The sequence below is a fragment of the Bufo gargarizans genome, chromosome 8, assembly GCF_014858855.1.
Source record: "Bufo gargarizans isolate SCDJY-AF-19 chromosome 8, ASM1485885v1, whole genome shotgun sequence".
In the NCBI taxonomy this organism is placed as follows: domain Eukaryota; kingdom Metazoa; phylum Chordata; class Amphibia; order Anura; family Bufonidae; genus Bufo; species Bufo gargarizans.
This window is the reverse complement of record NC_058087.1, coordinates 49,065,744-49,079,995: the sequence shown is the minus strand read 5'-3', so window position 1 is coordinate 49,079,995 and position 14,252 is coordinate 49,065,744. Positions and strand designations below refer to the sequence as shown.

The 14,252-nt window shown below is 44.0% G+C and overlaps 1 protein-coding gene across 2 annotated transcripts in view; it reads right to left on the bottom strand.

The window, feature by feature from the left end:
* The window catches only part of LOC122944480 (UDP-glucuronosyltransferase 1A1-like), a 103,970-nt gene that overhangs the window by 65,697 nt on the left and 24,021 nt on the right, over nucleotides 1-14,252 (bottom strand). Inside the window, exon 1 of one of the 2 annotated variants that reach the window (XM_044302799.1) lies at nucleotides 2,895-3,767. The exons of the other annotated variant lie outside the window; for it this stretch is intronic. Within the exon in view, the coding sequence (XP_044158734.1) occupies nucleotides 2,895-3,749 (855 nt within the window). The 5' untranslated portion in view covers nucleotides 3,750-3,767. Of the gene's footprint in view, nucleotides 1-2,894; nucleotides 3,768-14,252 lie in introns of those variants that run through there. 2 annotated transcript variants of the gene reach the window in all.

Sequence of the window (14,252 nt, the reverse complement as noted above, 5' to 3'; positions counted from 1 at the left end):
CTGCCGGATGCGGAAATCCATGTGCAAACGGATACCATTTGTTTCCGTATCTGGATGCGAATCCGTTTGACAAATGCATTGAAATACCGGATCCGTCTCTCCGGTGTTATCCGGAAAAACGGATCTGGTATTTATTGTGTCCACATTTTAAATTTTTGTGACAATGATCTGACAATCACCTGTTGTGAATGGTGGATCCTGTCTTATCTGTACACAGAGGTGATATCTCCTTATCATTACAGGCAGGTCTACAATGGTAGATAACTGCAGTAAAGTGATCTGTACAGACCAAGAAGTGGCGCCAATTATTATATATATTACTATTTATTTAGTGGTCAGTGTGAAAACTGCAGGAATTTATGTTTTTTGTTTAAATATAGATAGTGCCATGGAAAATAATACTATCAAAAATTATTTAAAAATATGTTAAAAGTGATTTAAACAATAGGTCATTTCCGATGACACATTCCCTTTTAGTGCTTTTCTCAAGAAATGTGTAGACAGAGGGGCGAATTTAGCACGCTCTGTACTCCAGAATTCTGGCTTCAAAAAGTTGCAAAAGTTCTTAGTTTTTTCCTAGTTCTTTTTCTCTTCTGTACACACAGCGATACTGTATGTTTTGTTAAATATACTTAGTTTATGGAGAAGGGAGTGTCACTGATATACATCTCGCAGATTACGATCTATTTTAAATTTTTCTTTGACAATGCGGTACTGTCTATTCCATTTTCATATGTGAGGTTTTGATGATTTTGATGTATTGTTTATAAAAACTCAAAAATAAAGAATATTAAAAAAAGTTGCAAAACTGGGCTTTGCAGCGACAGGTTACTTGTGCAAAAACTTTTTACACCACTTTCACCAGTTTTGAAAAGTTAGTGGGAAAGTGGGCATTGTTAGGTATGTTCATGAGCTTCACTCCAGATATCCAAGTTTTGGAAATGCATATTGGAAGGGACTGAAACAGATATAGCAATAGGGGAAGGATTCTTTTTTAATGATGTTACATTGGTCAAAACAAGAAGTGAGACATTTTTCCTTATTTTATTATTAAGATTATTAAAACTGAAGTATTTAGATGATGACCTGTCTGTTTGTTCTATGGTAGGTTTTTATGGTTGGGGAGTACTACGGTCAGATAAAGTGTAATAAGGCCACAACTACGAAATTACCAAATGTATATAATATCTTCCCTATTGCTCTCAAAGCATTAATGTTGTCCTCACTTCATATATGTAAGTTATTCTTGAAAATATACGTCCCCTAGTAACATAAAATGAACACCTTAACCCTTTAACGACTGACCATGCATGTGTTTATGGCAGGCAAGCTTCTTCTTTACGAAGCCTTTGATGCAGGGAGGATCAAGCAGCTGCTTGTGCGCTTGTCTGTCAGAGACTGGCATCCAAGTGAAGAAGGCAGAAACATTCTTTTTACCGTTTCTGCCTTCTCACTGAGCGCTGTGCATACAGCAAAGGCAGCACCATTTTCACATGATCGTCAAAACTTCTAGATCTATGTAGACTCAGCACAGCCACAATATCCAAGCAGTTTCCCCCCTTTAATTTAACATATACTAAATAAATCATGTCCGTAAAAGATATTTTCCTCAATATTAGATTGGTGGGGGTCTGACACCCGGCACCCCCGCAGATCATCTGTGCGAGGAGACAACGCGCGCAGTGCGCATGTGCCGTCTCCCTTCTGGCAAAGACCACAGACAGCAGCGGTGACCAGGAAGAGAGAAGGGAGATGACTCGTGCACACTGCCCACGCTGTCTCCTCGTACAGCGGATCAGCGGGGGTGTCCTGAGGATAGGTCATCAATAGTAAAAGCCCGGACAACCTCTTTAAGGTTCTTCTATGTCATAAAAATAAAAATCACGATTCTTTAAAAAGATGGCCTGGTTATTAAAAAGTGGTTGGCCATGTATTGAGGGTGACCTGCCCACTCGTGTCATGTAACCAATTGCCATGATGCATGGCAGTGGTGTGCCTAAGGTGTTTGGCACCTGGGACGGGTCCTTTCTCTGGCACCCCTCCCCCCACCATACTTTAAAACATTGTGACCCTCACAGTAGTTATGCCCACATTGTGCCCCCTCACAGTTTTCCCTCCATTGTGCCCCCTTCACAATTGGTTTGCCCACATTGTGCCCTCTCACAGTAGTTATGCCCCCATTGTGCCCCCTTCACAGTGGTCATGCTCTCATTATGCCCTCTCACAGTAGTTATGCCCTCATTGTGCCCCCTCACAGTAGTTATGCCCTCATTGTGCCCCCTCACAGTAGTTATGCCCTTATTGTGCCTCTTCACAGTAGTTATCCCCACTCTGTGCACCCCTCACAGTGGTTATGCCTTAGTTGTGTCACCATAACAGTAGTTATGCCCTCTGTGCCCCCTCAACAGGGTTATACCCTCTCTGTGCCCCCTTCAGAGTCATCATGCCCTCATTTTGCCCCCTCACAGTAGATATGCCCTCTGTGCCCCCCCATAACAGTTGTTATGCCCCTTCTCAATAGGAATGCCCACCCTATACGCACACACACTGTATAGCTGACACACTATTCCCACACAACACCCTATACAAACACACACCACACCTCAAAAGCCTGAAGGAGCAGGTAAGTATGCTTCCCTTTGCAGGTAGCCAACCCCTTTAAGGCCCAAAACACATGTTGTAAAAGAGTTAAGGCAACAATGAACAAAATATTTCTGGTATATAACTAGAACATAAAAATAATTGTATGCTCCCACCGTAAACTATGATAATAATCAATGTACCACAGAAATTAAAATACATTCCTGTTTAGTATTGCTATCATTACAATATACTATGGGCAGATACTTAAACAATTCTTCCAATAGTTATATATGAACTATGATAAGCCTTACTTTGCTTAGAGGTTTTCCCGGTTTACAGTTGATGCCTCCAATGAACACCATGTTGGGCATTACAGGTTTTGGAAATTCAAAAATAAAATCATATCTCAAGAGCCAGATGGAAGTTCTGCTGAGAAGCTCCTCAACGGTGACATCTTTCTTCAGGAAATCTGAAGCTATTTGCAGCCATGACGAATATGAAAGTCTACAATAGAGAAGCTCCGACATTCTGACTAGAACATTCTTCACACGTTGATCAAAAGTCATCTTGTCTGTGTATTGAGTAAAAATTCTAGGCACATAGGATAAAGGAGTTGGACACTGGCCACTGATGTAGTCAAAAGAACAAGGCATTCCCCTTAAAAACATCACAGTGGGGGTATCAAGATATTCAGCTAAAATGGTGCCGCACATAGAAAATGGATCCGTCATCAAAGCGTCAAACTTCTCATCCTTGAGATTCTGAATTAACTCCGCATTCGATAATAAGCTCTTACAAATATCACCATATATCCTGAATATTTCCTGCATATTATAATACATTGTAATAGTGACACCAGGGAAGTGAGATGGGATAAAGTGATCACTTCCAAACGTTTCCACGCGTAATACTAAATCTTCTTTGCTGTATGAGATGGGGTAGGTCAAGGCAGTATATAGATCAGATCCATTCATACTTAAGCTGCTTTCAGCCGTCAAAACCACAACTTTATGTCCATTCTGTGCCAGTTTCTCCGCCACAGGACGCATGCTGAGCCAGTGGCTACCATCCATAGGAGCGACAAGAAGCTTGCCCCCATTAGCTTGTGTCAAAATGGATAATATGATCGCCAGGGCTGCAGCCCTAGATAACAATGATAGTATCATCCCTGGTGCTGTGAATCATCTAAGAACTGATGCTATACTTTTTGGATTATATTTGATCACCTGCTTTATCTAGTAGGAGTTGCTTGGAAATGCGTCAAATAAAGTTATTGGTTAACTCACTGTTAATATTTTACATCTTTTTGGTATGAAAACTACCATTAATCAGGGCCATATTTGAGTTCATGCTGTCTAGAAACTTTGATGTCCATAGAATTTAGATTACTGACTGCCAAATGTTCCCTAGGTTGTCAGCTACCCCTTCCAACTCCACCATAAGCATGCACATTTAACCAAACAGAACACCGCAAAGAAATGTACAAAACACCTTGAGGCAGATTATACTTAGGGTATGTTCACATATGTGGCAGAAGATCCGACAGGTTGTGCCAAAACAGCTTGCCGGATTTTGCCGTATCCAGCATTGCCAGATTCTACTGTTTACTTCCGGATCCCCACTGGCTATAACGGTGTCCAGCAGTGATCCAGACACTTTCCGGCATAAATGCCAGGTTTCAATCGGACAAATAGCACTGCATTCAGTCAATAACCAGCATTTAGGCCAGAACAGGCTACGGGAAGAGCCTGCCGGATATGAACCCCACTGAAGTTAGATGCACCTAATTTATTAGAAGGCTTACCGCTCCTCTTTTGGCAATTTACACAACTAAACGCAAAGCAATGCCAGCTCTGAGCTGGGGGTAGATTTGCACTATGAATTCAAATGAAGGGTGAGATCTGCAGCAATTCTTTATGGGGAAAAAAACGCAATTAGAAATTGCGGTCTGGGTGCCGAAACGCACAGAAATCATGGAAATTCATGTGGGTCTTCTATGCATTCAGAAAAAGAGCAAATCCAGAATTCCAAAATGTAATAAAATGTAGCATTCATTCCATACTTTTTAAAATGTGATACATCATGTCCAAGTGCAAAGGTAGCATAACATGTGACGCGGGTCCTTAGTTATAGATCTTCAATGGGTTCCCTCACACAGGTAATACACTTCAGTCTGCTTCTCCTGTATTACAGTGACCAGACACAGGTCCTATAGGTTATAGTAGATCTGCATATAGTGCATATATAGTAGTGTATATATAGTAGATCTCCTGCATATGTTGCATTTATAGTAGTATATTATATACTACTATATATGTACTATGTACAGGAGATCTAATTTATATACTACTAGATATGCGCTATATGCAGAAGATCTACTATATATATCAGTATATATAGTAGATCTGCATATGGTTCATATACAGTACTATATGCAGGGGATCTACTATATATACACACTATATGCAGGAAATCTATATATACATGCACTATGTTTAGGAGATCTAGCATGCACATACTGCCTACAGTGTCTACATGTCACTTTTTGGTGGAGCAGCAGTAAATGTACACATAGAGGCTCAGCTCTCTCTGCAACTGCCACACCCTCTCCACTTTGTCAGGTGTGATGACATTTACACTGCCTGGCCCTATACATTAAAGTGCAGAGGGAGCAGCAGCTTCTAGGTATAATGGCTACTCCCCTGTTACTCTTAGAGACTCATTTGCATACACTAAAGCTCCATTCACACGTCCGTAATAATGGGTCCGCATCCGTTCCGCAAATTGCAGAAAGGGTGCAGACCCATTCATTCCCTATGGGGGCGGAGTGGATGCGGAGAGCACACTATGCGCTCTCCGCATCCGCATTTCTGGAGCACGCCCCCGATCTTCCGTTCCGCAGCTCCGGAAAAAAATAGAACATGTCCTATTCTTGTCCGCAATTGCGGACAAGAATAGGCATTTCTATTGGGGTGACAGCCAGGTGTATTGCGGATCCGCAATGCACTATGGACGTGTGAATGGACAAGGAACCAACACAGATGTCTTCAGCTGCCAAGTGCACATGTAACAGGTCAGCCAGTGTCATAGGTACAAATCTGCTGACGGATGCCCTTTAACTCTTCAGGGTCAAGGGTCAGGCTGTGCAACTGGTACAAGGCTGGTTCCAGAATGTTCAGCTGTGGCTCATGCCAACTAACAGCTGAACGGTTATGCCAAGTTTTCGGTGGGAAAAAGTCTCCTATATAAGATAGCATCTTCTAGGGCAGGGATGGCCAACCTGAGGCTCTCCAGATGTTGCAAAACTACAACTCCCAGCATGCCCAGACTGCCAACAGCTATCAGCCTACAGCAGGGAATGGTGGGAAATGTAGTTTTACAACAGCTGGAGAGCCACAGGTTGGCCATGCCTGATCTAGGGTCTGGTGCCAGTTTAAGAACAGCAGAAGAAGCAGTGCCCTGCCCGTCCCTCCCTATTAATGTGAAGTTCAATGTCTGCTATGGTAAATACTTGTTGTCAGCTTGAAAGTAAGAATTAGTCCTACTGGGGATTGGTTTTCCAGGAGTCTGACATAACCGCACCACAGGAGGTTTTCCTTCTAGTCCTCTGTTGGGACAGGAACACAGAGATGTTAAAAGACTCCTTCCACGACCACCCACCAGTGTTTTTCCAGTTACCACCCCAGGATGCAACCCCTTTACTAATATTTGCCATAGTTAATGTCACAAGCCAAATATACAAACCTTGGGCATGGTAAGTGAGGGTGTTGTCATGTCGGACTCCTGGAAAACGAATTACCAGTAGGAGTAATTGCTATACCAGATTATACTGATACATATCGGGGGCACTACTGCCTGAAGGACTTTCCATCCAAAGACCTGGATCGAAAAGAACGTGCAGTCTAAAAATTCTGCAAAATGTATTAAAACTGGACCAGGTTGCTGCTCTGCATATTTGTTTAAGACCTCATGCACACGATCGTTGTTGTGGTCCGCATCCAAGCAGCAGTTTTTTGCGGCTCAAGTGCGGACCCATTCACTTCAATGTCCGTATCCGTTGCTCCGTTGCGTGGCCCCGGAAAAAAAATATAGCATGTCCTATTCTTGTCCGTTTTACGGACAAGAATAGGCATGTCTACAATGGGCCACCCGTTCCATTCCGCAAATTGCGGACTGCAAAAAACGTAACGGTCGTGTGCATGAGGCCTAACCCTTAGGAGGTTATTTTTGTTTTTGCGCTTTCATTTTTCTTCCTTATCTTCCTTGAGCCGTAACTTTTTTATTTTTCCGTTCACATAGCTGTATGAGGGCTTATTTTTTTAGGGACAAGTTGTACTTTCTGATGCCACCATCTAATATGGCATACAATCTAGTGGAATCTAGTGGAAAGCAGTAAAAAATAAATAAAAAATGGGGTGGAATTGGGGAAAAAAATGCAATTCCTCCACAATTTTATGGGTTTTGTTCCCACGGAGTTCCCTTTGCGGCAAAACTTTTTTATGATTTGAAAGCTCGTATTTGAGCCTATAAAATCCTTTTTTTTTTTATTCTGAACAATCATGGGTCTTTTAGACCAGTGGTGCCCAACCTTTTTTGCACCAAGGACCAGTTTTATGCAAGACAATTGGTGGGGAAGTTCTGGGGCGGGGCTTATGGGGTGGGCGGGGCTTAGGGAGTGCTGGTCGGCGCTGACTGATTCACGCGCATAACATCACAAGGTGCATATTAAAATATATAACACTATATAACGATTACATTTATTATTTAGATGTGACTTAACTCACCATAATGCAGAATCAGCGGGAGCACTGGGCTCACTCCCTCAGACACAGGGCCGGCCTTAGGTGTTCAGGCGCCCTGTGCGAGATAACCTTGTGGCGCGCCCCCCCCCCCCCCCCCAAAAAAAAAAAAAAAACACTGCTTGTTGCTGGCATCATGGCATAGGCTGGCTGACTATCCAACCAAGTAGTTACCAGCCCTCACACCCCAAAGGCCGGTGTAATGTTATACTTCCCTAGTTCGTGAGATTTCCCTACCCTCGTCACTTCCGGTCGCACCGGACATGACGTGAGGAGGTGTGCCGCGCAGGCGCACAACGACAGGTTAGGGAAATTTCACAGCAGAGTGCGCATGCGCCAGGAGCCTCGCCGGCGGTTAGGGTAGGGAAAAACTATGGGCCAATGCGCAGGCGCAGTGATCGGATGGATGTTCTCAGCTGAACACCGGCCGACACTGCGCATGCATCGGGAGCCTCACCAGCGGTTAGGGAAGGGAAAAATTACGTACGGGCCAGTGCTTTTTCCCTACCCTAACCGCTGGTGAGGCTCCCAGCGCATGCGCAGTGTCGGCCGGTGTCCAGCTGAGAAAATTTGTTTCCAATGTAGTATTAATAACTAAACAATTAAATAATAAACATATTGCATTGTCTACTTACCGCCAGGACAATTAGATGATCTGGACTCTGGCTGCAGTCTGGCTCTGGGGACTCCATTGTCACTCTCTTCCCCCCCCCCTCCCTCTCTTGTCACTCTTTCCCCCCCCCCTTCCCTTGTCACTCTCATTATCCCCGCCCTCCCTTGTCACGCTCATTATTCCCCCCCCCATCACTCTCATTATTTCCCCCCCCATCACTCGCATTATTTCCCCCCCATCACTCTCATTATTTCCCCCCCCATCACTCATCATATATTTCCCCCCCCATCACTCTCATTATTTCCCCCTCACCATCACTCTCATTATTTCCCCCCCCATCACTCTCATTATTCCCCCCACCATCACTCTCATTATTCCCCCCCATCACTCTCATTATTCCCCCCCCATCACAGCTCATTATTTCCCCCCCCCCAATCACTCTCATTATTTCCCACCCCCCCATCAACTCTCATTAGTTCCCCCCCCACATCACTCGCAATTATTTCCCCCCCCCATCATATCTCATGTATTCCCCCCCCCCCATCACTCTCATTATTCCCACCCCCCATTCACTCTACATTATTCCCCCCCTCACTCACAGCTCGATTATTTCCCCCCCCCATCACGCTCATTATTTCCCCCCCCCATCACTCTCATTATTTCCCCCCCCCCCCCATCACTCTCATTATTTCCCCCCCCCCCATCACTCTCATTATTTCCCCCCCCCCATCACTCTCATTATTTCTCCCCCCTCCCCACTCTCTTTCTTTCCTCCCCCCTTGTCACTCTCTTTCTTTCCTCCCCCCTCCCCCCTTGTCACTCTCTTTCTACTCCCACCTCCACCTCTAGTGTAGCGTGGCCGAGCTCTGTTAGGTCCGCGGTACAGGAGCATTTGTTTCCTGTACCCGGCCGGACTGACAGGAAGTGCACACTAAGTGAGCACTTCCTGTCAGTCCGGCCGGGTACAGGAAACAAAAGCTCCTGTACCGCGGACCTAACAGAGCTCGGCCACGCTACATTAACAGGCGCAGGATTCTTTAGACTAGAGCGGCAAGCGCTCAGCCTCAGCCACTCAGGCGGCGCAGAATGAGGGGCGCCGCCAGCCGCCCCCAACTTATATAAGCAACTTTTTTTTTTTTAAACCGCAACGGGCGCCGGGCGCCCCCTGCTGAATATAGGAGGAGGGGGGGGGGGAGAAAACATAAGTGCCGCCTCGCCTGCCCATATTACATTGCGGGCTGTCGGCCGCCCGGCGCCCCTGTTGCTATGGCGCCCTGTGCGGCCGCACAGCCCGCACACCCCAAAGGCCGGCCCTGCTCAGACACTAGCTGAACTGGATGCCGACAACCTCCTCCCCCTCGGGCCGTCATGTTTATTTCCATTGGTGGGGCAGTGAGACCTAACCAATCCCTCTCTCACAAGCCCTTTTCAGCATTTTCATTGGTGGCAGGGCTGGCTCCAGGTTCACGTGGACCCTTGGGTGATAAAGCCTCAGTGGGGCCCCTTTGTGGCATTTTGCACAACAGACGCGGCAATGAAGATGCATGTGTTTTTAGATATTGCCAAATACAATAGACAGAAGACGCTACAGAGCGGATATCCTGTATGTGAATACATTTTTATGCCCCTACTTTTTTTTTTATCTAACCAGTGTTTTAATCCCTCAGGTCTACTCAGTATTCCTTTTTACTGTACATCCTCTCTTTTTTTTTTTTTTTTTTATATATCTTTTTTATTTTCATCATAATAGAAAATAACACACATTATAATAGAAAAAACAGCCAGTACAAAGAAGCCACTATACAAAAATATAGTACAAATATTTTAAGTATAACCACCCATCCCTCCCCCCCCCCCCCTCCTATTGGGTGTCGTCACTAGCAGCTCCAGTAAAAACCAACACAGTTTCACCAGTAGCTATGTCTAAACAGTCTTACGTGCCGCTCTCCGTTTCCTTTCCATATCCTCATACACTTTGATTTGTTGATAGTAAAGGATCCATTAATTTATCGAGGGTGGAGAAACAGAGCCCTAATGTCTGACTAAAATAACTTTTGCCACCATCAGACCCCTCATCCAGATCTGTCTAACCCAGGCCGTGACTTCCATATCTAACGCATAATCTCCCAACAGCACTGTCACCATCCCAGGGCTTATACCTCGAAAAGGACTCCTTTTGTAGGGCTTCAAAAACTTGTTCCCAATACCTTTTTATTTGACTACATTCCCAGAGTAAATGTCTAAAATCGGCATTCACAAACCCACATTTCGGGCAGCAGCAGTCTCGGCCTTTATTCCGGGAAAATTTCTTCTTGCTCCCACTTACTCAAGCTTTTATATAGAGTTACAGTTGCTAATGCTGATCGAAATTTACTATATAGGCTAGCTATCTTAACCCTCTCATCTATCTAGGTGTAACAATAATCAAAAAATACATTCTCCCGTGGACACATATAACCTTTGTTCCTAGAGGCCTCATAGGCGTGTTTTAAACGTGAATACATAAACACATCTAATAGTGTCTTATCTGTGAAATTATAATCAGAGAAGGATTTAAAGCGTCCACATACAAAAATATGACACATATTAACCACCCCCCTGCGTGACCAATAAGCAAAATCTGTGATTTTAAAGAGCTCCGTCAAGTTCCTATTCTCCCACAAAGGGGTGAAAGCAAAAAAGTGAGAGACTTTCAAAATCCTCTTAAGCTTATTCCAAACCCTTTGTAGGGACCAAGGGATCAATAGGGACTTCCTCACCCCCAAATAACCAGACTCCAAACATGTAAAAATATTCTCTATTGGTTTTCCCAAAACCTGCAACAATATTGTGCTAATAAACTATCAGTGAATCTACAACACCGCTGAACCTGTGCACATAAATAATAGCCCACCGTCTAATTCCGACAACCATAGATATTTTTGTTTTATTCTCACCCTCTCTCTTCCCCATATTAGATCGTTAATAAGGGTCTCCAGTCTATAAAAGAAGATATCATCAATCCATACTGGGGAAGCACACATCGGGTACATCACAATAGGAAGGATAATCATCTTAATCAGCGCTATTCGATCCGTCTGAGCTAGAATCAGTTTCTGCCAAGCGCATATTTTAGACTTTACTTTGTTCAGGACCGGAGCTAAATTAAGCTCATAAAACCTCTTTATAGGAAGACCAATCTTAATCCCCAAATAGTCCAGGGTATCATTCCCCTCATCTACGGCCTTGCGGTTTAGCGGGAGGAGCGATGACTTAGACCAATTAATCAAATAGCCCGAGAATCTACCAAAGTTCTCTATTACTGCCATCACATAAGGGAGGATTTTCCATCCCCGATCCAAAAACAAAATAACATCATCGGCGTAGAGGCTTATTTTATCGCTCACTCCTGCCACCCCAAAGCCGTCTATGCTGTTATCTAGACGGATTTTACAGGCCAATGGTTCAATAAATAAGGCAAAAAGAAGGGGAGAGAGAGGGCATCCCTGTCTCATCCCCTGCCGCATCATAATAGGGGAGGTACAGATACCATTGATATTAATCCGGGCTAACGGCTGTTCATATAGCATTTGAGTCACCTCTATATATACAGTCCCCAATCCAAAATGGGACATAGTAGCCCACAAAAAAGGCCACTCCATCCTGTCAAACGCCTTTGCGGCATCTAAAGACAGGATGGAGTGGTCTTCACTACCCCCAACCGAGAGATTCAAATACACCCACCCTATAGAGACTCATCAGTATTTGACGGCCCAGAATGAATCTCGTCTGATTATGATGGACCAGAGAGGCTATGACCCTTTTCAGGCGATTAGTCAATATTTTGGCAAAGATCTTATAATCTGTATTTAAGAGTGATATGGGTCTATATGATCCCATATCGCATCTATCTTTATCCTTTTTCCACACCAAGGTAATCACTGCCTCTCTAAATGATGGGGGCAGAGCGCCAGATACACAGGATTCATTCAGGACCCGCAAAAGAATTGGAAGGAGCGATTTAGCATGGTACCTATAGAGTTCAAACGGCAAGCCGCCAGGACCAGGGGATGAATTATATTTCAGTAGTGGAAGAATCGATCGCAACTCCTCCAGGTCAATAGGGCGATCCAACATTTCCCTATCCTGTAGTTCTAACTGGGGAAGTCCTAATTGTTGTAAATATTGCTCCATATCGTCCTGTCTAAGCGAAATATCCGACTGATAAAGCATACAGTAATATTTCACAAATTCCTCCCTAATCAGCTCTGAGGACCTCACCCTATTACCTTTTGAGTTCCTGATCTCACTTACTACTACTAATACTAGTAGCCTCTCTCTGATTAGCAACTAACCGTGCCAAGAACTTACCTGGAAGAGAAGCTTATGTTGAGCTTTACTATATAAAAGTATCTTGAACTGTGCATTGGCGTCTTTTAACTGGGTTATGTTTTGCTCATTATGGTGAACATTCAATACACCCTGTACTCTCCTAATTGTCTCTGTCAACTGTTGTTCCCTTTGACAAAGTTCAGATCTATACCGGTTAATTTTAGAAAAGTATATACCCCTTATATGGGCCTTTAATGCATCCCACACATAATAGATATGTGTCAAGCCTACATTGAAGCTCCAGAATTCCTGTATTTCATGGTCTATCTGACCCTGCTCTCCTATCACATCCATTGTGAATTCAATTTAAAGATTCTGCCTGGGGCTAGAGGATCCACCTCTCTGAGCGAGATCAAGACTGGAGAATGATCTGAAATTCCATGACGTTCATACTTCATTTTCGCAATTTGATGACACAGATCACGACTTGCAAAAGCCAGATCAATACGGGACATTGACCCATAGGACTGGCTAAAGCAAGAATATATTATCTTATTGCGATAGAGGTGGTGCCAGATATCGACCAGCGCCAGCTCCTGGCAAACCGAACTCAAAGTAGATCCAATCCGACCTTGCCAAGAAGAGGTAGAAAAACGATCCAATCCAGAGTCAAGTACAGAATTAAAATCTCCGGCCACTAGTAACGGACAGTTTTTTTTTGTGGCCAGGTAATTAGTTAATAAAGAGAAGACAGTTGATTTATATGGTGGAGGAATATAGATGAACGCCATTATTATCTCCTGCCCTTTCCAGTACCCATGCAAGAAGACAAATCTCCCTTCTTTATCAATCATGCTGTCCACCGGTAGAAATTCCATACCACTTTGGATATAAACACTAACTCCTCTTGAGTAAGAGGAGAAGTAAGCATGATACTCAAAAGAAGCCCATTTTCTTTTCAATGTATAGAGCCTGTCCACTGTAGCATGGGTTTCTAACAGTACAACAATAGCCGGCAGATGACAGGCCACCTGATCAAACACCACCGTCCTCTTCGCCCTGTCTTCCAACCCTCTCACATTCCAAAATAGAATGTTACCTGACATAGGACGTTAATGACTGATAAGCCTAATCTCCCATCTAGGAGAGAGACACATAATACTACAAAGCGAGCAACGACAGCCAATCCCTCCCCTATACCCACCCCCAAAATATCCCCTCCATGGTTGATAAGGAAAAGCACATTACCCATCAACCTCTTCCAATCCACCAAACCTCCCCCCAAACCGCCCTTCCCCCTAACACCTCCCTACTCCCACAGCCTTATTTTCTTTATAGTCCCGCCGTATCCAGCAATTGAGTAGCCTCCGTCTGGGTGGAGAAAAAATGGACCCTATCATTATGTACCACCCTCAATTTGGCTGGATACAACATTGAGTACTTAATATTAGCTACAGCTAATCTTTTTTTTAACCTCAAGGAAGAATCTTCTGTTAATTTGGGTCTCTCGTGAGAAGTCTGGATATATTGCCATCAAATTACCATCAAAGTATGTCTCTCATACTTCTCTTATACGTCTAAGTACCCAATCCCGATCTTTTGAGCAAACTAATTTTGCCAGAATTGCCCTAGGGGGAGCCCCTGGTGGGGGCTTTTTAAAAGGGATTCTATGGGCCCTTTCCACACAGAAAGTAGATACCGTACATCTTGATCCGGACCCAAATTGTCCACCAACCATTTTTGGATGAAATTTGCCGGGTTATCCTGTTCTGTCCCTTCTGGAAAACCTACTAGTCGCAAATTATATCTACGGGACCTATCCTCCAAATCTATCAGTTTCCCTGTAAGCCAGGATCGATCTATGTCTACCACTTCTAGTCTCTTTTTAAATAGGCTGGTCTCTGAAGTGGCAAAATCCACTGCAGATTCCAGCTCCTTCACCTTCG